The sequence below is a fragment of the Plectropomus leopardus genome, chromosome 20, assembly GCF_026936395.1.
Source record: "Plectropomus leopardus strain MGB_pleo_1.0 chromosome 20, ASM2693639v1, whole genome shotgun sequence".
In the NCBI taxonomy this organism is placed as follows: Eukaryota; Metazoa; Chordata; class Actinopteri; order Perciformes; family Serranidae; genus Plectropomus; species Plectropomus leopardus.
Genome location: NC_142195.1, coordinates 10,038,578 through 10,064,474, shown reverse-complemented (window position 1 = coordinate 10,064,474; position 25,897 = coordinate 10,038,578). Strand labels below are relative to the sequence as shown.

The following is a 25,897-nucleotide window of genomic DNA, read 5'->3' as shown; positions in this document are numbered from 1 at the left end:
CCTCTTATGACACAGTTGAATGAAATGCTTTGCTCCTACATATTTTCCCAGTGACTATCAAAGACAACTGCAGAGTTAAAAGTGCATTTGAGGTCAGTGAGGCCTGGTGGCTTACTGGGTTTAAGTCCAGGAAGGTTTGGTGGTGCTGTCTTTTGGGGGACATTCCTCCAATGGCAGCTGCATATCTATCTTCTCCAAGGTAAAAATGAGGAAAGGAGGCGACCACTGGGGCACCTGTGTGAGGAGGGGATTTAAGGGAAAAACAAAGAGAAAAGAAAACATTAGAGTTCAGATTTCCTTTATTTATAGTTTTCATGACACACGTCATAGCAGAAAGAAAAACAGTGCAAGTGAATAATAAAGAATAAAAATAAGTAGGTAAAAGTCATAGTTAAAAAGCAGTCATAATTAAGAAAAAAAACATTCATAATTAAACTCTATCAGGTGCATAATTGCAGAAACATGAAGGGCCCCTTTAAGTGTCCATAAAGTGCATGGTGTTCTGATTATGATTATGATCAAACTGCTTGTATATGTAAATGTACTTGGTAATAAAACCAGATTCTGATTCTGCTTAAACTAAGCAAAGCAGCAATTTATAATTTACAGTAGAGATATACTGTAAATTATAAATGAGTCACAGCAAAAGAAGTTTTCCTTTCTCTGATTTATGAAGTGACATAAATGTCAGCTAGGACCGATTGTGTGCTCCGTCCTTTGTGACAATGTTGCCCAATCTCTAATCAGGGTTTATTGTGACTTGACACATAATTATGACAAGGGGCTCTTGAGCTGCCACATGTTTGTATAAGAAGGTTTTCATTTTCATCAATTCAGACATTAATCAAAGTGTTTTGATGTCAACAAACATATCATCACATAACAGAGGCAATATTTAGAGGACCAAGTCAGTGTTTCTGGGCCAGTTCACCAAAATACATATTTTCCCTCTTACCTGTAGTGCTGTTTATCAGTCTAGATTGTTTTGGTGTGAGTCTTTGAGTGTTAGAGATATCAGCTGTAGAGATGTCTTCCTGCTCTCCAATATAACGGAACAAGGTGGCACTCAACTTGTGGTGCTCAAAGTGCCAAAGATACATTTGAAAAACTGCAAACCAAAGTCTCTTTTCAGAAATCATGAGCCAGTTACTTTGACCTTATTGTGAGCAGTTTCATGTAGGAACTACTCCATTTCATTTTTTCATTTCTTGAGTATGGGCCACTTGTCCATGAGTAGATCCACGCATCCTTCTGTGGGGTGATGCAGTCGGCCAGTGAAGTACAGTAGAAAGAAAATAGTTCCTACATGAAACTGCTTACAATAAGGTCTTTGAAATATCTTTTGTAACCAGGTCATGATTTCTGGAAAGAGACATTGCTGTTGATTTTTCCAAATGTTTTTGTTTTTTTTTTGACGCTTTGAGTACCACAAGTTGAGTGTCATCTAGTTTCATTATATTGGGGAGAAGACAGACATCTCTACGGCTGATATTTCTAACACTAAGCAACTCACACCAAAACAGATGGATGAATAGCGCTGCAGTTATGAGGACAAATATGCATTTTTCATTTTGAAGTGAACTGTCCCTTTAAAGGAGTTAATGCTAGTTTGTCATATTAAAGTCATATTAGAACATCTGCTCTGTAAAGGGAACCTGTAGAACAAGCATGTAGGTTCTGTAATGTGCTCTTCTTGTTCAAAACAATGCATGTATGTACAACACCATGATGGTGCGACAAAAATTCTCATCCTCCCCGACACACAGGTGTAGTAGGTAGTCGAAGAAGCAGCATAAAAAACAACGCCTCACGTCAAATGTCACATTTCTTGCTGGTTGATTTCTTTACTGAAACTTAAGCAGGGGAACATCTGAGAACAGAAGGTGAGGAGATATAAACTGACCTCCATCGCAGGAAATGCACTGTGTTACTCAGGGTAAATCTCATGAAGCAAATAAACAATAGGTACACAGATGGACCACAACCAAGAGTCGTATCTTATATCCAGGAATCTTGTTACTCTTGCTAAGTTCCTTCCTCATATTGTTAACAGGAGACACCCCGTTCCTACAATATGGCCATGGTCTAGATAAGCGTGTCCAAGGAGAACATTCCCGGTTAGGTTCCACCTGTGCAGTGTCACACACAGTCACTCTGTCTGTGTCTCAACAACAGAGTCAGATGGCAATGGCACAGTTCGGGGTGCTGTTGAAGTGGGGCAGAGGTGACCATTTTCCTGTCCTTGTGTTTGGTAACACATGCATGACAAAAACACACCCGCAGTCACCTGAGAGGCTGTTCCCGTGTCAACCCACAAGGTCAATGTAGCGCAAACACACACACACACACACACACACACACACACACACACACACACACACACACACACACACACACACACACACACACACACACACACACATATTCCTATTGGTATACTTATGAGTGCCACTTAATCACTGCGTACATTCCTCAAAACCTGATCCTAAACTTAACCCTCTGCACATTCTTTTAAATCCCAGCAGAATGAACCCCCTGTTGCTGGCTGCACTAAATTTGTACCATGACCTCAGAGTGCTTTGATTTCTTTTTGTTGGGCCATCATGTTTGCATATTTCTCCAACACAAAGAAGGCCCTCACATAAAACTACTCTGCCTATGCAGCAGAAAGACAGAAATACTTGAAATTGGTGCTACATGACCAGAGAAAACAGAGAAAATTGCTTAAGAAGTGAAAAACCTACAACTACCAGTATGCTACGCTCTTGATGTTGTGTGGATGGCTCCCTGTGAAATAATGGGAGCCGGCCAAATTTCGTAATACAGTTAAAGGGTAAGCTAAAGGATGTTTCTGAAAATATTTGGGGTAAATATTTGATAAGCACTGCTTAGTTTTACTGTTTGATCTCCCCTGTTCGCCCTCCGTTTTCACTGTGCAGGAAGCAGTGTGGCGCCCAATTTCTGCTCACAAACCCTGCCATTAGGGCAAAACGAGGCGTTAAATACATGTCTGAAAACAGTTTAGGTGAGAAATAGGCAGTGCAGTGACATAAACTTTATATTTGATAAGTGCTGCCTAGCTTCACTGTTTGATCAGATTTCGGTCCGAGTGTGTCTCTTGATTGGCTGTTTGCTCTTTGAGGTGGCAACTGGGAGCGGTTGGTGAAAATGCAGAAGTACAGCCTGTAGTTTGAGCAACAGCTACAAGAGCCAGAGAAACTCCTCCAAATGACTTATATCAAGTCATGTAGAGGAGTTTCGTCAGGGGAGAGGAAGGGCTATCAAGGCCCTGGTTAGATGGAGCAAAGAGTTCATCTACATGTACTTCCCACACTGTTTGATACACAGCTGGTGGAAAATCGACACTGAAATATTCCTTTGACTTTTATGTGCATGGCAGTCATTGGTGTCCATTTGTCTCTGTGAGAATCATCCAGTTAACACTAACCATTCACAGTAAATAACATCATGCCTGTTTTTAATGACTTTGTCAACATTACTCATATTGTTTCACAAGAAGCAGTACGCAAGTACTGTGCCAAATCAGTCCCGTTCATGGAAGATTCAACAACTTGTGACTTGTTTGAGTGAGTTGTTCTATCCCAAAGAGAACATCATGCCTTCATTTTCTTGCAGAAGCAACATGATTGCTGGGAGGTCATACATTCAACAGCTGATTGATCTGATACAGTATGTCAGTGGTAGAGTGTAAAGTTCATTTACTCAAGTGCTTTAGGGTGAATTTGAGGAAGCTGCACTTTACTTAAGTATTGCCTTTTCAAGCTGCTTTGTACATGTACTCCACAACATTGCAGAGGGAAATATTGTACTCCAAATGATAGAAGATTAATGGGCAAATATTTCGATGAATATTCGAGTCAGTTTCTTTTTTTTTTTATAGTCAATGCTATAGTCAATGCATAAAACAATCTAGTATTGCTCTTTCACAGAAAATTATCATATTTAAGAGAAAGAAGTGGAAAGTGAACACAGGGACTACAAGGTAATGCCCGGTCATATTCAAGGCCAGAATCAGGTGACAGGGCTTACCGACCCCCTCGGCTACTGGGCCAGTCATGGTCAGATGTTGCCTGAGGTGAGGAGAGAGCTGGAGAGAGCTGTGTCACATGGGTCATTTAGACCGTATTAGTGCTGCTGATAGTAGGATGGAAAACAAAAAAAGGACTTGACTAAGATAAGAATAAAAGCAAAATAAAATGGCAATAAGAAAGAACAAGGCAACAGAAATCAAATATGTTGGCGTTCTACGTAAAGTTATGCGTTTTAAAAAGAAAGGCCCAGATCAGAGTGTAGGCTCAGTGTCAGAAGTACAACCAACTCAAAGAACAGGAGACAGAAGAGTGGGCACAGAATGTCATACTCTGTGGCGGGCGTGTGAAAGTGAAAAAATTACATAAGAAAACAGGCTGCACAAAAGGACGTTTACCTTTCCGACAGGGGCTGACTTTCAGAAGTCCGGTTCCCAGGCACTCCTGTGGGGTGACGCAGAAACCCTCATTGGCTGGGTTCTCCTCCTTGCTGGCAAAAACAGAGCGTGGTGGTGTGAAGCGATATGCTGGGATTCCTTTCACCTCCACGTCTTTCTCAAACTCCATGTGGATCGACCTGGAGAGAAAAACAAAGAACAGTACAGTTCACGGCGAATTTAAATCAGTTTTTATTAACTGTGAGTTCTTCTCTTTCTTTATCTCTGGCTACTGTCGTCTTTGCTGTACCTCATGGGCACAATTCGTTTCAAAAACTTGAATTCAATGTCATGTTAAAAACAATATATCCCTTTTTTGTTTTATTATTAATATTATTATCTATTTATTAATTTATTTTGTTGTTGTTGTTTTTTTAATACTTCCTGTCTGTTCTAGTTTATTCCCTGTGGAGGAAGCCTATGGGGAGGAGTGAGGAGGGTTTTGGGTTATGAGATCACTCTACTATGTCGGTTCATGCACAACATGCTTTCCCATTGAAACATTGAACGAAAAAAAAACAAAAAACAGTTGAACTTTTTCCAAAGGCGCATCTGTTAGACAGACTATGCATAAAATAAGAATTCAAAGGAAATGCTGAAGTGATTTTCTCACAGGGGCTGGTGGAGGCACATGAGCGATGAAAACACCTCTACTGAATTAATTTAATAATATTTCTATCTGTCTGGTCCATTAATATTAAATCAATTTCCAGGTACCACACGCACTTATCTGAGTGCTGCTCGGCTAAGTCTCAAGTCAACAAATGCCATTCATCCAGTTTGCTGCACAGAATAAATAAACACAAATATAAAAGTGCACATGCTCTTGCATTAGCTGCTGCTCCACATTTGTCACCCATTCATTTAAGTCGATTTTACCTGCTGTTGGGAGCTGGGACACCTGCTCACCAGCAAACACAACCTGAACTCAATTCTCCTCTTCTCTATGAAAACAGACAGCTGACTTTCAACTTCAAGAGTAATATCTCTCCAGAAACTGTAGGATCTATGTAGAAATCCTGTTCTTACATTCTAAACAGATGGAGGAAATAACACTATTGTGTTGTGTTGACCTTCTTTTGGTCTGGGAGTGGAAAAAAATCTTTATTTATATTTTAATGTCTGTTGTGTTTTTACAGCTTCCAGGGAAATTGCGTTCCTGTGAGCAGTTCATCCCCGTTCAATGTATCTGCAGCTCCGTTTTTTCTAGGGAATCCCACAGATTCTCAGCGAGAACAAAGGAGTCCATACAGTATGTGCCAACTGGCCGGGAGGATGCGCCCCTTCGTTTCCCAGCCCACCAATCGTGCAACAATACTGTACAGACCTTTCCCTTGACCTTTGCGAGAGAAGCCAAGTTAAAGACTTATGTGTTTCCTCACTAGAACAGGACTGTGAAAGCCACTGCCTTGTACTGCTGTGCATGAGAGAATGTTACAGTATGAATTAATGTCAGATAAACTCAGCTGAAATATGCGTCTTTTGTATCTAAATCCCTTCAGTGTGTGCGGGCCAAGGTTGGATGAGATGATGTAAGATACTTGTATCTTAGGTGTAAAAACTTTGAAAGGAGAAAGGAGAGATGGGGTCGTATTAGTATTTTAGTTTAGAAAAAGTGCACCTTGTATAATAATTAATACTGATAATATTTAAATCTTAGTGTTAAAACATTCACTTTAGTTTGCAATGAGGCATAACAGTGTTTATATCTGTTATAATTTGGGGCCACCAGGACCAAAATTCAAATAACTTGCAAACTTTTAAAGCTACAGTTGCTGACTTTTATGAAAATAACTTTGTGTCATATTTGCTGAAACTGTCACGATATTCTGAGAGAACTACTTGAGACAGAGACAGGCGCGGCAGCAACAACCAATCAGAGCCGAGGAGCCTCCAACGCAGCTGTCAATCATGTCAATTGTAAACTATGGTCAAACTGTCAAACTAGGTAGCGCTGATCAAATATGAATCAAGATTCTGTCACTGAATTGCCTGTTTCTTGTCTCAAAGGTTTTCAGAAAGATATTTTAGTGTACTGTTTACATGTAAAATGAGACAGTTTGTGACCCAGCTGCCTTGTTGGATACATTCTAACAAAGTACCAACCACCGCCCACTGGCCAGATCAACATGCTCACTTTACAGCTAAACAGTACACTAAAATTTGTTTCTGAAAACTTCTATGGTGAGAAATAGGCAATGTAGTCACCTCCAATGTTTTCAGGAGGTTCACTGGTGACAGGGAAATAGAGCAGGTTGACTCATATAAGTTCTTGGGCAAGTTATCCATTAGTATTATTGTGATTTCATTTCAATTTTATCCTTATGCAAGACCATTGTCATTATCTTTATTTATCCTTCTTTCCATTATCATTAATATTTTTTCTTTTTTATGCTTGTGCAATAATATTGCTGGTGCAATATTATAGGGAAGGTACAATACATGAAGGCCATGTAACTTTCTTTCCTCATCTGTTGGTGACATCTAATGAGTGTCATCAGTGTGGACTGTCTATTGCATTTCTGTGTGTCTCACTCTGCTTTATTGTTTGTCCGTGAAGTATAGCTTGTGATTGCAGCTTCGTGTAATACTGTGGCTCTAGACAAAATTTTTTGTTTGTTTTTGTTGTTGTTGATGTTTTTGTTGTGTTTAGGTGTTTCTAATCTGCGTCATTCTTTATCTTCATTGGTTGGGTTGAATCTGTTGGGTTTTTTTTTTTTAATTCTTTTTTGTTTTGTGAATGTTTGGATAAGTGTTGGTTGTCTAGGACATAATCCCTTTAATATCAAAACATGTCATTAAATGAAAAAGGGTCTTCGCTAGAGGACAGATCGACATACGGCAAAAGGCCCTTTGGTATTTGAAAAATGACACCTGTTTGCAATTCATCAAATCTTTCTGTGGTTCAGCTGTTAGTCAGTGGACCAAAGGGTGACTGCCTCGTCAGGTCACAAATGAGAATTCTCAGCTTAAGGCTGAAAACACTTGAATACAACTGTGTGTGTGAAGGTTAACATGCTTAACTTAATGGAACATTTCCTCTTCTCATTATGGTCCAAAAAACCCAGGAAAAAGGGAGGGATCCTTCCCTTCAATCACAATAGCACAGACAGGCGCGATAAAGCCGTCAGGCAATGAATAAGTAGGTGAGAGTGTAAACATTTGGGAGAGGGGTTTCTTGACACACATCCAATCAGAGTCAAAGGTACAACCATGCCACTCCAACAGATTCTTTCCACGCTGAATAAAAAGGGGAGGATGTCTGCAGCAACATGTGATTTTTTTTGGATCAAGGTCATTTTCTAAATCAGAAGCTGTCATCATCAGCGAGGGCACAGTTTTGTCAGTAAAGCCAGCATAAAGCCGTAGTATTTGCAAAATTTGTAACCCCAAGGAACTATTCATTAGTCACTGTGTGAGAGGCAACTCTCTATAACATCCTGGAATAAATTCTGAAATCCTCCAGAAATCTGACGGTCCCTTATGAGAATTGGCACTGAACATGTCTGGCAAACATTTCCGAGAAGTAAAAATTGGATGGATGCACGCAGACCGTTTTATACAGAAAGCATAATCAAACTTGTTTGTTCCAGCTGAACAAGAACAGAAAGAACGTTTCTTTCCCAATGCTTATCTCACATTTAATAGCTGACAAGAACCATAAAATGCTTTAAGTTTTTTTTTCTCAGAGTTTTCTCGATCACACTCCCATAGTTTTCCTTCCCCCTCCTCACTCTCCCACCTTACATGCCCATTACCCTCCAGACCAACATTCCTCTCCATGTAAGCCCCTACATTAAGTGTTTCCTGGAAACTACCATGTTAGTCTTTCAAAAGGCACACACGGTAAAGGCGGAGAAAAACAGACGTCACCTGTGGTGCAGTTTGTAAGTGATCAGGATGTTATGATAACAATCTGTGGGATCCCAGGCCTGGGAACATTATTTCCATACCACATATGAAAGCCTGCGTCCTGCTGTAAGGTGAGTTGAGTCCAACTTAATGAGGCAAGACCATGCACCAGAAATAGACACTGGTTTATCATAACCACACCATCAACAGGTAAAATAACATTGGTGGGACACTGGGATCCAGAGGGACATATGGAGGATATAAAATCCCTGTTGCAGCTGGATTACTTGACTGATGTAGGACCAAGTGTCAAAAGTTTATTTTTGTTCTTGAGACAGATGAATACTGTCCTCATATCTAACAAGAAGAGTTTAGGGCCATGCATACTTCAGCTAACTATGCTTCTTTATAAATATATTTTGAATGGTTGATAAGGCCCGTGGGCTGAATTATTATAGTCCATAGTACTAATAAGCTCTAACATTAATGGTTCTGCTGTCAGTGTTGGTGAAATTAAGAAAATATATTTCTTGTTCATTTAGATTACTTAAACATTATCTTTGACAGTTTTTATCTTATTAACTCTGTTTCTAATTTGCAATAAGATTAAGACATTCGTCTATGATGCATTTTTTGCTTTTCACTCCAGAGGCGAACTCAGCCTTGCAGCATGCTGCTAGTGTATGTGTGTGAGTGTCTCACACACATAGGAGCCCTGCTCTAGGTGACACTGGCGGAGAGGGCAAAACGCTCCAAAATCTGGTTCAGTCAAGAGGTGATGCTGACACTGTACGTTGCCACGAGGGCAACAACTTTTTTGCAAGTAAGGGCGGGAACACAAGCAATTTTGGAAAACATTTCCCGATAATGCAAACACATACAGGTGGAGAAATGCATTTTTTTTCTACCATCTAGTCAGCAGTTCATCTCCTGTTACACCATCCACCTCAGGTACGTTACAGTGTATAATAGTGATTTGTTAAACAATGTTATTGCAGAATTTTAATTTATATATGGTGCCTACATATATAGAAAATAAAGCAATGTTAATTCTGTTCTCCACTAAAAAAATAAATAAAAAAAATAATCAATAAGAGTACCAATAAGAGTTAAAGTAACCATTAAAGTACCGGAACCATCAGCAGTATCAATAAGAGTAGTAGTACTGTAAAAATTTTAAGGATGCCCATCCCTTGTAGTGAAGATAATTTAGAAGTCTGTGGCCCAGTCGGCAGCAGTAGGCTGCAGGACGGCACTGTGATGTTAAACTGTACCTGCAGAGATCTGGAGTGAAGACATAAAGGCGCTCATTCTTGTCCAGCAGGGGATGGAAAGCACTTCCATCTGATCCATTGATGCTGTTGCTTTGGTTTGAGTTCCAGAAGGTCAACGAGCTGCAAAACACACAGTCACAAACAAGAACATTTTACATATATTTTTTAAAATTGCATCAAGAAAACATTTACACTACTAAAAAAAACTTAGAATGATCATACATATGGTGTCTCTTTGGGGGCTGATTAAATAAGAAATGAATACTGCCTGTAAAGTGACCAAAAAATGTTTGGACTCAGGCAGCCTGCCTTCACAAAAGCTCTACTATTTTTCTGGGACTAACAGAGAACGAAAACATTTTGTTGTTTTTTTTTTTTTGGCTCGATATGCTGTTTTTCAGAAACCCTCCTTTCAATGTCAACACTATTATCATATCCACTTCAGTGACAGTAAATTACAAGAAAACGTTTTGATGATCAAGCATGATTTATCTGAAAGTCACAGTTGATAAGAGAGGTTTCCCAGGAGCAAGAAGTGTATTAAGAGCCCCCGTACTGAGGCAATAAAGTGGAATAAGCGAGGTCAGAAAAAAGCCATTGAGGCATTTGGAGGTACAGGATGTCCTGTCCTGTGCTCTGTACTGTGGGGAGCAAGCCAGACACACAGAGACACAACCAGACAGCACTTACTTATGCAAAAACCAGTAGATTTGAGAAACGTTTTTAATCCAAAGGTCACACAGCCTTTGGATTGGGAGTGTGTTTATGTGAGACTGCAACAGCGGTACCTTTGGCCTTTCCATGTTTCAACACGGCCATAATCCAAGTAGTTCTGCCTCCCGGTGTGAAAGATAAATTCCCCATCATTGCTTCCATTTTTCTAAAAAGAAAAAAAAAGTCTTAAAAAAATAAACATTTTTAACAGAAAAAACAACAGCACACTGGATTTCAGTGAGTAATTAACCCTTTGAAACCTGGAGCGACTCTACATTTTTTGTGCTGCTTTGAGACGCCTTTCACAAGTATTTGAACCTTTAAACCCTGAGCAAATTAGTGTGATTTCTTTCAAAAAGACAGAGAAAAAGGCAATAAGCAACTTGGTAGGAAATGTTTCACATATTTAAATAAATCAGTAAATTCTGAAAATTATTTAAAAAAAGAAAAATGCTAGGGAATAACTATATTTTGGTGCTAATTATCAAAACTGCATATTTTAAATTACGTTACACAATTATTTTAATTTTTAGGCACTTTTTGCAGGTCAATTCCTTTTTTTGTTTTTTTTCCTCTTTTTTGTAATAAAAAAAAAAATCGGGTCATTTTCTCGTACTTTTTACTAATTTCTCGTTCATTTCTTGTTTCGTTCTTCATTTCCTTCTTCCTACATTTTTGAAAGAAATCAAGCCAGTTTGCTCAAGTTTCAAAGGGTTAATCAAAAACAAATTGACAAATCTTCCTTTCCGTAAGCCATGAACAAAATCAAGCTGAGGTTCATCAGTTTGTATTATTTGTAGACCTGTACATGCCTTGTACATGAGGCCAAAATCTTTCTCCACATCAGGACTGGTGGAGGCGATGCGGGCCAGGAGGGGGTCTTCGTAGCCCCATAGCAATTCATCCACAGTGCGAGTAGTGAAGAGACCGCTCCCCAATGAGTTCATCCAGATGGACACCATAGTGGCCTTAAAGAAACTCCCTTTCACCTTGTTCATGACAGCCTGCAGACAGGAAGTGGGAGTGAGGCAGAGTGGAGAAGAGATGGAAAACAAAGCAGGATGAGGTGGGACTGAGGAAACAAAGTGCAGAAGAAAGTGAAAGAGCACATGCTCCACTTTCCCCCCACTTGGATGTCCACTTTGCTCTATTTTTCTGAAACCTTTAGTTTGTGACTCACCCAAGCAGGGATGTTGACTGTAGTGATGTTATCCACAGCTGGGTCACCCACAGACTTCTCCCTCAGGAACACAAAGCTTTTGGTGTTGTATGCAGACACCATCTTGTCATCGTCCACCATGCTGACATTGTCCTTGTACCTGTACTCCCTGAGCAAACATAAAAAACTCATGTTTAAATGAAGCCTTTTAAATTAAAGTGAGCTACAAAACCCTTTGAAACCTGAACAAATTTGCCTCAATTCTTTCAAAAATATGGGAAGAAAGCGATGAGCGACAAAATGAAACAAGAAATTAGGGAAAAACAAGGTAAAAAGAAAAATTTAAACATCAGTCAAATAAAAATAAAAGAAAAATAAAAAATAAAGAAAGGCCAACAAGACTAAAAAAGTGCTTAACAATTACAATAATTGACATAATTTTAAATATGCAATTATGACAGTAATAACTTTCCCCTAGCTGTTTTCCCTGGTAGTTTTTCATAGGTTCTTTTAAATAGAATTTTCTAAATCTACTAACTTCTTGCAATCTGCGGAAAATTTCTGAAGTTTCTCATTGCTCTTTTCAAATGTTTTTGAAAGGAATCACACTAGTTTTCCACAGGTTAAAGGGGTTTATATACTTATGAAAGGCGTGTGAAACAGCAAAGAAAAGTGATATAGCTATTTGACTTGAACACTGCACATACATTGAGGTTAACATGTCTATTTCATCACAGAGCTGCTTCCTGTCAACATGACATCCGTTTGAGATGTGGTAACATGAACAGTTTAACATAGGTCTGGAGGTACGGGAGGGTTATTTAGACATGCGCCGTGGCCCTTTTTGGTGATTCAGCAGTGACCCTTGATATTTATTTAAGGGTTTCTGTAGCTGCATTAGAAGTGATTCAAAATGACTAATGTTTCTCACATGGCGGACAGGACAAAATGTAAAACATACTGTATATACCACTACCTGATCCTTACAGCTAACCCACCTGGATTTTTCTTTCATGCTGTTTAATATGTAATTAAAATAAGAGTGACTAAAAAGACCACTAGAGAGGAAGCAGAGAAGCAGAGGCTGATGTCCCTTTTTCAGTTTACATAGGTGCTGAGCAAATAACAGCTACAATTCAACAGCACTGCAAGAGGCAACCATTTTCTATTCTGCAAATCCAAATTTTGCAGTGTGCGGTGTGACTGATGAAGTCTAAATATTGAGACAAGAGAAAATGCAGCGCATGAGCCCACAAAGTCAATAAACTCTATAAACATAAACAGCAACACAGTCTGGTTTACATAGATTTTACATGTGTGGTCTCTGAATCACGCTTGAATTTAGCCCCTAAAACAGGAAGAAATTGTGTCAAAACACAGATTTGGCAACCCTTTTTTTCTACATTGAATGTTTTTAAGGTTTCCATTCCAAGCTTTTCTATTGCTTTTATTCTAAACAAAACTGTAACACTTTAACACTTTTCTTTTTTCTGTTTCATTTTTCACAGGTTTATGTCAAAGAAGTGAGACTTTTAATATGCACTCAACAGATGCAAATCCGTTAAAGTTTGGTTGCAGTATTCCAAGTTAGTGAGAACTTTCCATTTTCCAAGATAATCCATCCACCTGACAGGTGTGGATTAAATAGCATGATTACTACAGAAGTGTGCCCTGGTAGGTCACCATGAAAGGCCACTTTAAAATGTGCAATTTGATCATGCAACACGATGCCTCAGATGTTGAAAGTTTTTTGTGGCAATGTCCACCAGAGTTGTTGACTGTGAATTTCATTTCACCACCTTAAGATGTCTTTAATGTTGTTTTCTTGAATTTTGGCAGTACATCCAACCTGCCTCATGACCACATGGAACAACATAAGCTCAGCACCTCCACATCCTGCATCTTCACCTGCAAGATCATCTGAGACCAGCTGATGCAGCAATGGTTTTACACACCTGAAGACTTTCTGCACAAAGCTTTAGAAACTGTCTCAGGGAAGCTCATTTGCATGCTTGTGGTCCTCTCCAGGGTCTTGACCTGACAGCAGTTTGTCATTGTTACTGACTTGTCTGTTTGAGGCTGGTTAGATGTACTGCCAAACTCATGGAGACAACATTGGAGATGTCTAGTGGAAGTGAAAGAAATAATCAGATCACAGGAAACAGCTGTGGTGGACATTCCTGCGGTCAGCATGTCAGTGGAATGCTGACTCATTGTTTGCAAAATCTGTACCATCTCCTCCTTTCATGCTACAGGTGTCCTATCCAATACAGGCAAAAAAAAGCCCAAAATATAATTTAAAAAATCACATTTAAGAGTGGCTTTTTATTGTGACCATCGCAAGGAACAACTGTGTAACAATGATGATGTTTACTCAGCATCTTGATATTCCACACCTGTCATGAATGTATTAGTGCTCACTAACACAGATTTGAACAAATTTTCGACCAAAATTTGAGAGAAATAAATCTATTGAGTTCATAAAAAAGTCTTAGAGGTTTAACTTACACCTGTGAAAAATGGGAGCAAAAAAACTAAAGTGTAGCATTTACATTTTTGTACGGAGTACATTCAACAAAGTAAAGACAAATGAAGCATAGTAGTATCTGGAGTTGGACATAATATGTGCAAGTCAACAACAACGTCAAATATCTGACAACATGTCAGCCTGTGCACTTATGTGTGCATTAATGTGCTTTTGTCTCCTACCTGTACGTGTAGGGCCCAACTTGCTCGACCTCTGGCTTGGCCCCTTTGAGAAAAGCATCCAAATTGGTCACATTGAAGAAGAAATACTCCATGAAGACAGGAGGGGGAGGGGTTTTCCATGACTCAAACACACGGCTGCCCTCCACCAAAACAATCTCCTGTTGAGACAAGAAGTGCGTATCTCGGTTAAAATATTTGATCCTGTGTCCATTCGAACACATGCATTTGGTTGTGAAAAGCAAAACTTCTGATTAATGCTGAAAAAAGGACATGTGTGGCAGTTGTTGATGTGGCTTTGAACTGGTTATGCATTAGCTGGAAAAAAGTGCAAAAACTTTTGCAACAGCAAACATGTGTTTCGAATCTTTCCACAGTCTGTTCACAGTAAAAACAGCCCCAAGAACAAAAACATCCTTGGGGGGTTCGTGTAGGGGAGCTGCTGTCTGAGCATCATACAACAGCATTGGCTTCACACATGAATGGTATTGGGGTGACCCCTCCCCAGCTCCATTGTCAGCCGTTGCCATTGACAACAGGCACTGGGGGAGAGACACGTCATGTGATGCAGGGAGCTGGATGCCCACTTGTTGCGCAGGACCGCGATCTTAATGATCTGAGCTACATTCCTCAGGACTCAGCCTTATGTGGCGCTGCAAGTGCACGACAGGCAGAATTTTTTACATTCCCGTTTCATTTCACAGTATGACAGAAAATTCTCACAGCAGATGTTATTGCCTCTGGACAAGGAAAACCCGATTCACGGCAGGAATCTTTTAAGGAATTGGAAAACACTGGGAGTGAGGGAAGAAGGAAGGGGGCGAGAGGATTAGTATTTCTTTTGACAACACATCAAGAGGAAATCTCACTTTGGCCTAATTGTGTCAGCTTTGTATTAAAATTAAAAGCAGGACTTTGGTATGAAATAAGCCCAAAAGAGCTGAACATGTCAACGAGTCCCATTATTTCACCAGAGTGCAGGCCCCCTCCTCATTTGGGGTCCCTTGTTCAGAGACAAAAGTTTAGCTGAGTAGCCAAGGACAATAAAGCTGTCACCTTAGATTGAGGAAGGGAGAGCATGGGCTTTCTTTATCGTCTTTTCATCCTTTATGCTTTCATGCTTTTTATGGTACCCCTCCCTGCATGCTACATAAAATATCACATGGAAAACAGGAACAGAGAAACCCTCTTATCTCAGTGCTTACCACAGAAACTCTTACACCACTCCCTTTTTGAAAACACATGTAGCAGGTGAATACACAAATACACTTACTGCTAGTGCTTTGATGTCAAAGGCAGGCAAATACATAGACGTGCACAACACTGGGCACAGCGAGAAGCTATTCATCAAATCCTCCAGCCATGGTGTACAAGGTTTGCATACTCCAAATGGGCTCATCTCAGTAGGCTACACTTAACAAAGCTTTACCAGCTGAACTGTAGTCGGGTCTTGCTGTTACTGAATCCATCAAAATCATATTAAGGTCCATTTAGTTTGTAATTGAACAGAACTCCCCGTGGACACCAAATGTGGCTAAGTGGCTACATTGGCAGATCCCTGGTTTGGAATCACAGGAAGGCAGTTCTATTGCTGCAAAGATTTTAAAGAACATTCATTCATTGTCTGTAACCGCTTGTCCTTGCAAGGGTCGCGGGGGGGCTGGAGCCAATCTCCGTGGGCGCCAGACTATCACAGGGCCGACACATATAGACAGACAACCTTTCATGCTCACAGTCACACCTAAGGGCAATTTGGAGTCACCAATCAACCTGACCTACATGTCTTTGAAATGTGGAGCCGGAGACCCTGGAGAAAACCCATGCAGGCATGGGGAGAACATGCAAACTCTGCACAGAAGGGCCAACGCCTACAGACCGAAGCTCGTTCCAACCCGGGATCAAACCAGGGACCCTCTTGCTGTGAGGCAACAGTGCTAACCACAACACCATCGTGTTGCCCTCTTAAGAGAGTGAATTATGTTGATCCAAAGGTAATGTGTTTCCAGTTGCCTCTATGTCAGCTCCGCTAAATTTGTGCTCTTATGTTTATTTAGCAAGTCTTTTATTGTGCTTTTTGTGGATGGTGTTGGATGGTGATGACGTGTGGCTGCAAGTCACTCATCAGTCATTAAACTCTCCCTCTATTGACTTCTGCTAGCTAGCCAATGTAAACATCCGTATTCATTGAGGATAAGATTTAGAAGACTGGGCACCAGCTCAACTTGCATACTGCTAGCTATTGTACAGGCCAGTGAAAATAATATAGGGTGACCTTCATGTCGCATCAGTTTCCAAGAGGATATCACACACCGTCTGGTTATCATCTTAACTCATCACTTGTTGTCACTTTGCAGTGGACTTCCACGTCTACATATTATGCTCTCGGTATCCTTCTGCGTCTGATGGTTATGTTCCTGTGATTCCATCAAATATATGAGGAGGAACAATGAAGCTGTCTTGTTGAGGTCGGGGTGTGTTGACAGTTAAATCATTCCAAACCCTTGTACAACCCCACGTGAAAAATCAATGGTTCACTGAGGTGTGATTCTCTTTTTTACTTGTATGTTGTGATCAATGTTTTGCGGACATTGTAACACTTTTTTTTTTTTTACGCTGTTTTGTGCTGATTAACAAATGCTAGCATGCTAACACGTTTACCGGTGAACATGTTAAACATTATACCTACTGAACATCAGCATGTCAACACTGTTATTTTGAGCATGTTAGCATGCTGACATTAGCATTTAGCTCAAAGAACTGCTGTGCCTCAGCGCAGCCTCACAGCTAGCATCACTATAGACTCTTAATCTTGGCATTAACTTGAAGTAATATGAAAAGTTTTTGGGGCCTAGGTCCAGAGCCAGATATCATAATAGCCGCTGGTGATGACTTCAATAGATTCTGGTAAGATTGTCCCTAGGGCATGATTAACATGATTTTTGATGACTATTTGTTTTGCAGTCATGGTCGGCCACATGCCACAGACGTTTGGTGTGGATATGCTGTATATGTATGTATATGTTTCCAGGGGGATATTAGTGACCTCATGGCCTTTTCTCCAGTAGCACTGTCAAGATAAACCACATTTTATTTCAATACTGGTAAAACTCCAACTCATCTGTCTTTTTGTGGGAGCACTTCACCTTCTAGAAGTGATAGTACAGTTAAAATGTGAGCGTGTCAAAGCTAAGACTCTGAGGGAAACCCAGCAGACTACCAGCAAGTGAACACTAGCTGCTCACTCTAGTCTAGTCCATGTAAAATTAGCAAATTCCTATTCAGAGACAAGTCGTTTTTCACCATCACCTCATCAGCAGGTCATTGCATACTGACCTCGCTTGACTCACATGGAGGGGCTGCCAGCCCAGCCGGTTTCCCAATAAACCTAGCAGTGTGAAAGAGGCTTACCACACAAAGACAGTCTACTGGTGGGAGGGTATCCATGAAATGAAATCCTTCACACTGATGCAACTGAGGTTAGGGGGTAATGTGATACTGCTAACATAAATCATTCTGCCAAGCAAGTAGAGAAACCATGCGTGTCTGCATGTGAGCCCTGTGCATATGTGTCACACCCACGCATATTTTACAGAGTTAAGATTCTTTTACATACATATACGTCTGCCTGTTCATGTAATTACTACTCTCAAGCTGCAGAAACTACCTTGCGTAATCAATCCCTGGGTAATGTATCCGTTTCTCTGTCTCAGCTATCTAAAGATGAATACGTCAACTAATGAGACCAAAACGTGTAGACACTAAAAGCAGCGTTCATGTTAAAGATTAAATAAAGCTTTATTTGTCCCACAGCAGGGGCAATATGCATTGTTATAGCAGTATACTGCAAAACAAGAAGCATCCGCAAAACCAAAAAGCAAAATAGAAAAAATAAGGAAACAGGTTTTAAAAAAGTATGATATAATAGACAGACTAAATGGCTGAATTCACATTATTGTGAATGAGATAGATATGCCACAGTTTAGTACATACTGATAATGCACACGAGTGATGATTATTAGTTTTGGTAAGTGTTGTCTACTGGAAGCAGCAGGAAGGAAGGACCTGCAGTATCTCTTCTTCACACTTCGCTATTCTATATAAAAACTACAACTGCTGATAGGGATGCACATTCATATTTGCACGTCATCGGTATCTGCAGATATTGGCTTTAAAATGAAATATGTGAATTGTCCAACATGCTGATTACTGGTGATATCATAAACCAATATACTGTTTATTGACAAAGTGAACATGTATAAAACATCAACCTTTTTCTTATTTTGCACAATGAATGAATATTACACACACCGAAAAGCATTGTATTTTATGTATCCATCTGCTGGTGGGCCATCACAATAAGAGTATGCATAATATGATGTTAATTCCACTACAGAAGAGACCTGATGATCACTAAAAGGTGGGGAAAAAAGTAGATATATCGATGTCGTTAACAGGCCAAATTAGTTGTTTTTTTTATCAGCATATCGGCAAAATATCCAACATGGTGCATCGCTCATCGCGGAAAAGATGTCAGATTTATCTTGCCTTTAACCTGGCAGTGGAGATAGTAACAACGTTGAATCCACATCTATGTAAAAGAGACAGTCAGCAGGAAGTGACAGGTGTGACATTTTGATGATGTGTCATGTGTGCGACCCACCAGAAGTAAATTTAAAAGGCAGCCAGCAGCAGTTAGCAGCTAACTCAAAAAAGAACAGCAGCTGAAATGTTCCATAAATTGGGGAGTCAATTAGCTGTCGAGATGCTGCTGCCCCAGCAGACCACTTCATAGAAGATGGCTGATGTCTCCACAGTGTTAAAAAATGTCATTAGGAGTGGCCTCTGCACTCCAAATCTGCTCTTTCCTCTTTTATACAGTGCATATATAATGTCTGTCCAGGCAAGTTTATTGTTCAGGTCAATAACAAACAGTTTACAGTATCTAGTTTGCAACTCAGTCAAACTTTCCACGCCCTGAACAAGAAAAAAAATGTTTTTGCTTGTCTGTGAATGTCATCCCAGGGTGACAGGTCAAAGTGGCCGCTGCAGCAATGGCCTGAAATTGCATACCTCACCTTCTGTTCGGTTTACTGCGACTCTGTAAGGTCAACTGTTACTGCTCTGGGTTAATGCCAGCATGTATTATCACCTGGTAAATAGACCCTTACACACAAACTCAAAACTTACATTGAACAAGCAGTGGCACTAAAGATCTACTGATTATTGGACATGATATTCAGCATTTTTACCATTATCACTATCATTTTGTTTTTTTTATCCAATATCCAATAAAACAGGGTAACTGGAAAATGCTCTGCTTTGGCTCTGATGCAGCCGCCTCTCTTTCGTTGGCAGTCTCCAATGTGTTGCCTCGCTCCCACCCACAGCACTACCTGATTAGTTACACGTCATGAATAATAGCATATCAACACTGAGGGCTGTCGTGTCAAGGACAAACAAAGACTGGCACTGTTCTCCTCAGTGAGCAGATCTGTGTGTCAAATGTGAAACAGCTATTGATGGCTGAAATTACTGACATCGCTAACCAACACAATCCAAAACCATGAAGCTGCAAAAACACCCAGTAAAGTTCTGCTGTTGGTCTAATTGTAGTTACTACACTTGTATATTAAACTTCAGTTGTATGAGTACAGGACATATTACGTGACGTATTTTTAAGTATATACAATACAGTGTTTCATACACCAGACAAATGCAGATGGAAGATTAGTTGACATTAGCATGCTGTATTTGTGGGCAAAATTTGGCTAGCAAAATGCAACAGTTTAATCTGTGAACTTAATGAGTTTTACTGGAGTTACATTTTGCACATTTCTTTAATGTTGTCACTATAAAGCCATGTTTTAGGTATATTTGTTGAAGGGGTCTGAGTTCTTCTAGAGTACTCACATATGCGCAATAAATTCTGACACATCACTCTGAGTTCATTTGAAGGGCTGAAATAGACCAACTTCTCAGAAACTTAACACAGCAGCAGAGTAACACTCCCCCCGCACACACACACACACACACAACTGGCATTTTTAGAGTTGCAATTGCTGAGGTAATAACACATAGCAATACCACAAAAGACAGATTTTTGCAGAGAATGTGGAAGTTGTTGCTCTTTTTATAAAGACAGCGTTACAAAGTTCTCTTTCACACCACCCAAGTAAACCCTGAGATGCCTAAAGGTTGTTTTGTCAAGTTTTTCATTTTTACTGTCAAAATTTTTGTTAGCAGTCTTCTTGATTACTAATAATCAGTATCAGAATCGACACTCAAAAAAAAAGGCAAATCGGTCGACCCCTTATTAACACCAGACCAGGCAAAAAAATGGAGCTCTAGTGTTAAAAATTCCCTCTGCTATACCACTTTAAAGTACAAACTGTAACACATCTGAATAAAGTAATTTAGGAGATAATGGTTGTACCATAGTCAAGTTTTGGTGAATAAAAACCCAGACTAATTCACCAACCCAGCATCAGTCCCTGAGTCTCTTAACCTAAGTCATTTTATGACCTGGTTACACCCCTGAATGATTTTGCTTTGTGCTGGAGAGGCAGCAGTTGTTACACAGGTCCATAAAAGTATCTTCATAAACCACTTCATGAAGCACTACTTTGCCTAAAAAACTTGTAAAGCCTCACCAGTCTTATGGCTGAAGAGTTTGGAGCAAACAGTATAAGTTATCATTGTAACTGACAAGCCTAAAAGTAAATATTGAATGTGTCAGTAATGGTTAAACAAGACTAAACTGTCAGTGATGGGGATGAAATCACTTTGATGGATGAGGAAATGTTTAGAAGTTTAATTCACGTTATCTTTAGTGACGTCATGCAGGCTTTCCCAAACATGCATTTATTTACAGCAGCCCACCACAATTAAAATATCTGCTGAGATTTTCTATTTTTGGAGCTGGACCGCTCATTAGAAATGCTATTTATATATACTGAATGTACCATTTGGCTATTCATTGCGCAACACTCTCGGACTGCAGAGCAAACTTAACCGTTCCTTTTGCTGGGTTTTAAAGTTTGCATTCACTCGCAGAAGCTGCTCTTCTTATCTACTGATCTGATCTGATCTCTTAGTCACAACCTGCTGCTAAGGAAAGAATCAATGAAAAACTATGGGGCTTAACCTGACTCTGAATTATGCCAGTCGAATCAGATTTGGCTATTCAATACAAATATTTAACTACTCGTGTTGTTTTCTATACAAAGTTTTAAAGTTTGAACGGGGCTAAGAGGGACGTTTCGTGTGAAAGCGGCATTCATGTCAGATAATAAACAAGCTAACTGCTCTAACAACGGGTCGTTTATGAGCAACAACATTTTTTTCTGACTTGAGATATAAAACAAAAGCCAGAGACTATTGTATTAAGTTGCTTTGAGCTGCAATTTCACTAATTCAAAGCAAAAGGTCTCTCCTCCTCCATGCCACTGCCCGCATGCCTGCATCTCCATGTATCAAAGAGTAGCATGAAAGTCAAGAGCACTCACTCTTCAGCAAAATCTTGGCGGGGGGCAGAACATTCCCAGAAGTGCAATGCACAAAAAAGGACTGCTCCACTTTAAGCAATGTCAGTCGACTGAGGGTCCTCGACTGATCTCTGATTGGGCACCACCACGGGTGTTCAGGTGGCTCAACAAGGTTTTTTTTTTCCTGTAACATAACTTTAACTAAATAATGATAAGATTTATAAATATAATTCTCTAGACTTTTTTCCCAATTTATTTGATCATATTATATCATATCCCCAATCTAATTTACAAATTATTTTGTTGTTCACTCTTACCTTTTTTTTTTTTTTTTTAAACAATTTACGGAACATGCCTTACCAACTTGCCCATTGCCTTTTTTCCCTATGTTTTCAAAATAAAACAAACCAAACCAGTTTACTCAGGTTTCAAAGGTTTGGATGCTTGTGAAAGGCATCTGGACAAAGCATTAAAAGCAGATGTCGAGTCAGGTGTTAAAGGGTTAATTATGTTGAGGATTTATTTAACATGTGATATGTCTATATCAAGCAAAATAGTATCAAACTATATCTATGATAACTCCCACTTCCTGCAGCCATTTACCTTGGAAACTTCTATAAAAGTGTTTAAAATGTAATTTTACTTAAATTACAATTTTCCACATTGTTAGCAACTTTCAGCATGAGACATCTGAATATGTCTCGTGACCTCTAAGCCAATTCTACTCTTTAATAAAAGCCATCTGATACCTGTTATGGAAAGGCAGGTTTGATATGAAAATAAGGATGAAGGTGTGCCACTGGATAATACTGAATGTGGGCCAACAGTATTTTCATGTCTGCATTGTTATCAATGTAAAATGAACCTTCTGGGAGCGCTCTGAGCTTCACTGACCAACACTATGAAACACTGGAAAGCCAGTAACTCTAAAAGAGTTACTGTCTGAAGGCAACTGAATGGTCCACAGCATGTTTACTGGTGCTGATAAAATACTTTCATTGTGGCAAAAAAACAGAACTACAGCAGATGTTTGTGGTTAAAGCTTGATAATGGGAGTGTTTGTATTTGAGGTCCATTGACTTCTCCACCTCTGGGATGGAATATCAAACATCTAAGATCTCTGCTGCATTAAACATGTTGAGCTAAACAGAGTGGAGAGTGTGGGGAATAGGGTTGGGCAACGTTAAAAATTTCCAACAGCTCACCAGAAGCCCAACAATTGCCATTTGCTAATATATTAAGACGTGTGCAGCACGATATCAAGGGCAGGATGATATTGATGTTCATGTCAGGTTAAAAATCTATTCCTTTCAGCTGTAAACATCAGTGATGGTCTCATACTTCTTCCCATAAACCAAACATGATGCAGCTGCAAAGTTGAATACCACAACTGAGAAAACTGTACTTCAGTGTCTTCAAACTCTTCTGGTCCATCATCTGAAGCATCTTTAAACAATCTGCAGAGATACCAAACCTCTTTCATCATCAGCCAATGCTGCTCCTCGGAAAGGAAGTCAACGGATTACAACTTAGGAAAACAAGCGGAGGAAGATAACAGCTTCTCTTTGTCAACACATATATTTGTAAAGAAAAACCTTTAAATAAGCAATAGGCAAGACACCATTTACCAAAGACACTCTGTTTCATACACGACATGTCCAGGGCTAAAAAAATGAAGCCAGTGTGGAAGTGCCAAAAAGCTTGGCTCCAAAAGTGACTCCCTGGACTGTATAAATAATGGACATAGCTACTGTGATCATGAAACCATAGTGTGGTTCATTTATAGCCTCTGGACATTGCAATTAGGCTTAAAAAAGCCTAAATATGCTGCTAATTTGAGAAGATGATCTTGCTTAACAAAATGTGTAAGTACTATAGATGTTCGATTGCCACTGAGCTTTAGTCCAAAATCCAATGGAAAAATCCCACAGCCTTTTTAAAACGGGAACCATGGCGTTGCTAACTTGCACGCCGGCCTACGTTGGCCCCTGGCAGGGCTCTACAGTGCAAGCAATGCACTTGCAATTGTGCCTAAAAAAACTGACATGTACCAATAGGATAAATAATAAAGGAACACAGTGTGTGTGACAGAAATGCCTTTTTTAAAAAAAAACAAAAAACTGTTTTTTTCTCACAGTCACATACAGACAACTTTCACTTGCAGAAACTGTCAGTAGGGCTACAATAGCTGACATCGTTGATAAAAAAGAATCCAATTTTTTTTTTTTCAGCGAAGAGAGGAGAAAGGAATCCAGCGAGGAATATTTATTTGGAAGGATCAACAACTTTGAAATGTTTGACTGAGCTAAAACTAACATGGCTGACAACAATAAGGCAGCCAATATTAGTGAGATGGGAAAAAAAGTAATGTAGAGCTCTGCCTGTGACACTGTTCAGAGATTGATATAACTTTTAACTGAATATGTTTGGTTTTATGAAGTATTGGTCAGACTTAACAAGACATTTACAGAAATCAGACCTGCTATCAACAGCAACAAGTTTTTTGCATCTCACAATTACTGTGCAATTCTTCAGAGTTGCTCATGCTGTGCTTCTTCTATTGTATTAATACTCTACATGGGCGTTAGGAATCTTTCTGAGTGAGGGTTAGTGAATGAAGCAGCTCCATTGAGTAATGTGTGACCAGTATGATTTCACTCATTTTGTTGTTATGTGCTAATTTGCTCTAAGCAACAGACTCAGCATTTTCTTGTGACATGCTGAAAACTCCAACCCAAGAAAAAGCATTACTGAGCCAGCTCTTCCTTCCTATAAACTGTAAAATATGCCTTTTGACCAAGACCTCATGTGAAGTGTTTTGGAGAAAAGCAAACACAGGGCATGCTAACAGGAACTTTGACTGATTCTAATCTAACTGTGGGGAAGAGAAAGTGCTGATTGCACGGTGCAGGCCACTGAACCCATAATCACCCATCCTCCTCCACCTCAAGGAGCTTGAGCTGCTTATTAGAGCCACTCCTTCTGAGAGGCAACACACAACCCATCACTGTCCATGTTAACAGATGCAAGTCATCAAAACAGACTCCAGTGATAAGAGCAACCACAACACATGATAATAACAAAACAAGCGGATTGCACACTAAAGTTTGGTCAGCTGCTGAATTGTTGTCAAAGTTTGCATATTTTAATCATATTACAGCTGAGTTGTGAGACCAGTTGTTGGTGTGATCCCATCAATCTGTACTCTAATGAGTTTGCAAACAGTGGAGGGTTTGTAATTGGGTTCAGAACACAGTTTAATCCCATCACAATGTTTTCTACGATCTCCAACACACTCTACTTGCACTGTAGACTACACAGCAGTGCAGTCAGAGCACAAAACATTCATGAAATAATAACGTGCTTTATAGAGTTCTGAGGATGAAAAGTGTGTGTGTGTTGTTTTGGTTTTTTTTTTTACCTTTTTGAGGCGGTTGTGTATAAACCTGCGGAAAACTTGACCCAAGATTAAACCAATCCCAGAGATCAGCAGGATAGCACAGATGATCCCAACCGCGTAGATCGCGCATGATCTTCGTGTCATGATTGCAGGTGCCAACAAACACAGAAAGTTGCGCCCGAGACCCTTCTTGAGTTTGAATGAAAGCGTAAATATCCCTTAAATTAAACTAGCTCTCCGACAAAACTCGTACAAAGTTTTCCTGACTATCCAAGCTGTGATAATAAGAGCTCAAATCATGCCTTGGGGTTGTCCTCTCAAGTCGACGAGCAACTAAGTAACGGTTGAAGATGTTTAGTTTGTCCTCGCGAGTTTCCAAGTTACACAGAGCTGAAGGGAAGCCTGTTTGGTTTATAATGAAGCGGTTCACTATGGCAGCCACGAGGTGCCCTGAATCTGTCTATTCTAGAGCTCCAAAGGCGCACTCAATAAAAAAAAAAGTGTGCCACGGAGTATTTGTAGCGGGCTGTAAAGTTTGTCACTCCCTCTGCGCGAGGACAACGCTGATTGGTCGTAGCAGTTTGTGCCCCCGCGGGGGAGGTGAATGTGCGCGTGAGTGTTTGCGACCCCCGCCTGCAGCAGTGCTGCTTCAAGGACAAGCACACGAATCATGTGTGATCTCACGGCCTTACAACCCCACAGGACAGAGCTCTAACACTGTTCACTTACCATAAACTACAGTATTACTATGTTGTAACTGTGAGTGCATACATGGAGTCACAGAAACGTAATCTTTGAGTAACTGTTATTATTATTATTATT

General features: G+C 39.9%; 1 protein-coding gene across 2 annotated transcripts in view; it reads right to left on the bottom strand.

Moving 5' to 3' along the window:
• Window positions 1-25,574, bottom strand: part of LOC121959941 (lysosome membrane protein 2-like) — a 30,634-nt gene extending 5,060 nt beyond the window's left edge. For both annotated transcript variants that reach the window (XM_042509496.2, XM_042509497.2), the window contains exons 1-8: window positions 25,097-25,574; window positions 14,195-14,352; window positions 11,507-11,654; window positions 11,139-11,330; window positions 10,401-10,492; window positions 9,613-9,732; window positions 4,448-4,626; window positions 116-234 (exon numbers count right to left, since the gene is read on the bottom strand). In XM_042509496.2, coding sequence (XP_042365430.1) covers window positions 116-234; window positions 4,448-4,626; window positions 9,613-9,732; window positions 10,401-10,492; window positions 11,139-11,330; window positions 11,507-11,654; window positions 14,195-14,352; window positions 25,097-25,219 — 1,131 coding nt within the window. In that variant the 5' untranslated portion in view covers window positions 25,220-25,574. The remainder of the gene's footprint in view (window positions 1-115; window positions 235-4,447; window positions 4,627-9,612; window positions 9,733-10,400; window positions 10,493-11,138; window positions 11,331-11,506; window positions 11,655-14,194; window positions 14,353-25,096) is intronic.
• Between the last annotated feature and the right edge of the window lie 323 nt (window positions 25,575-25,897).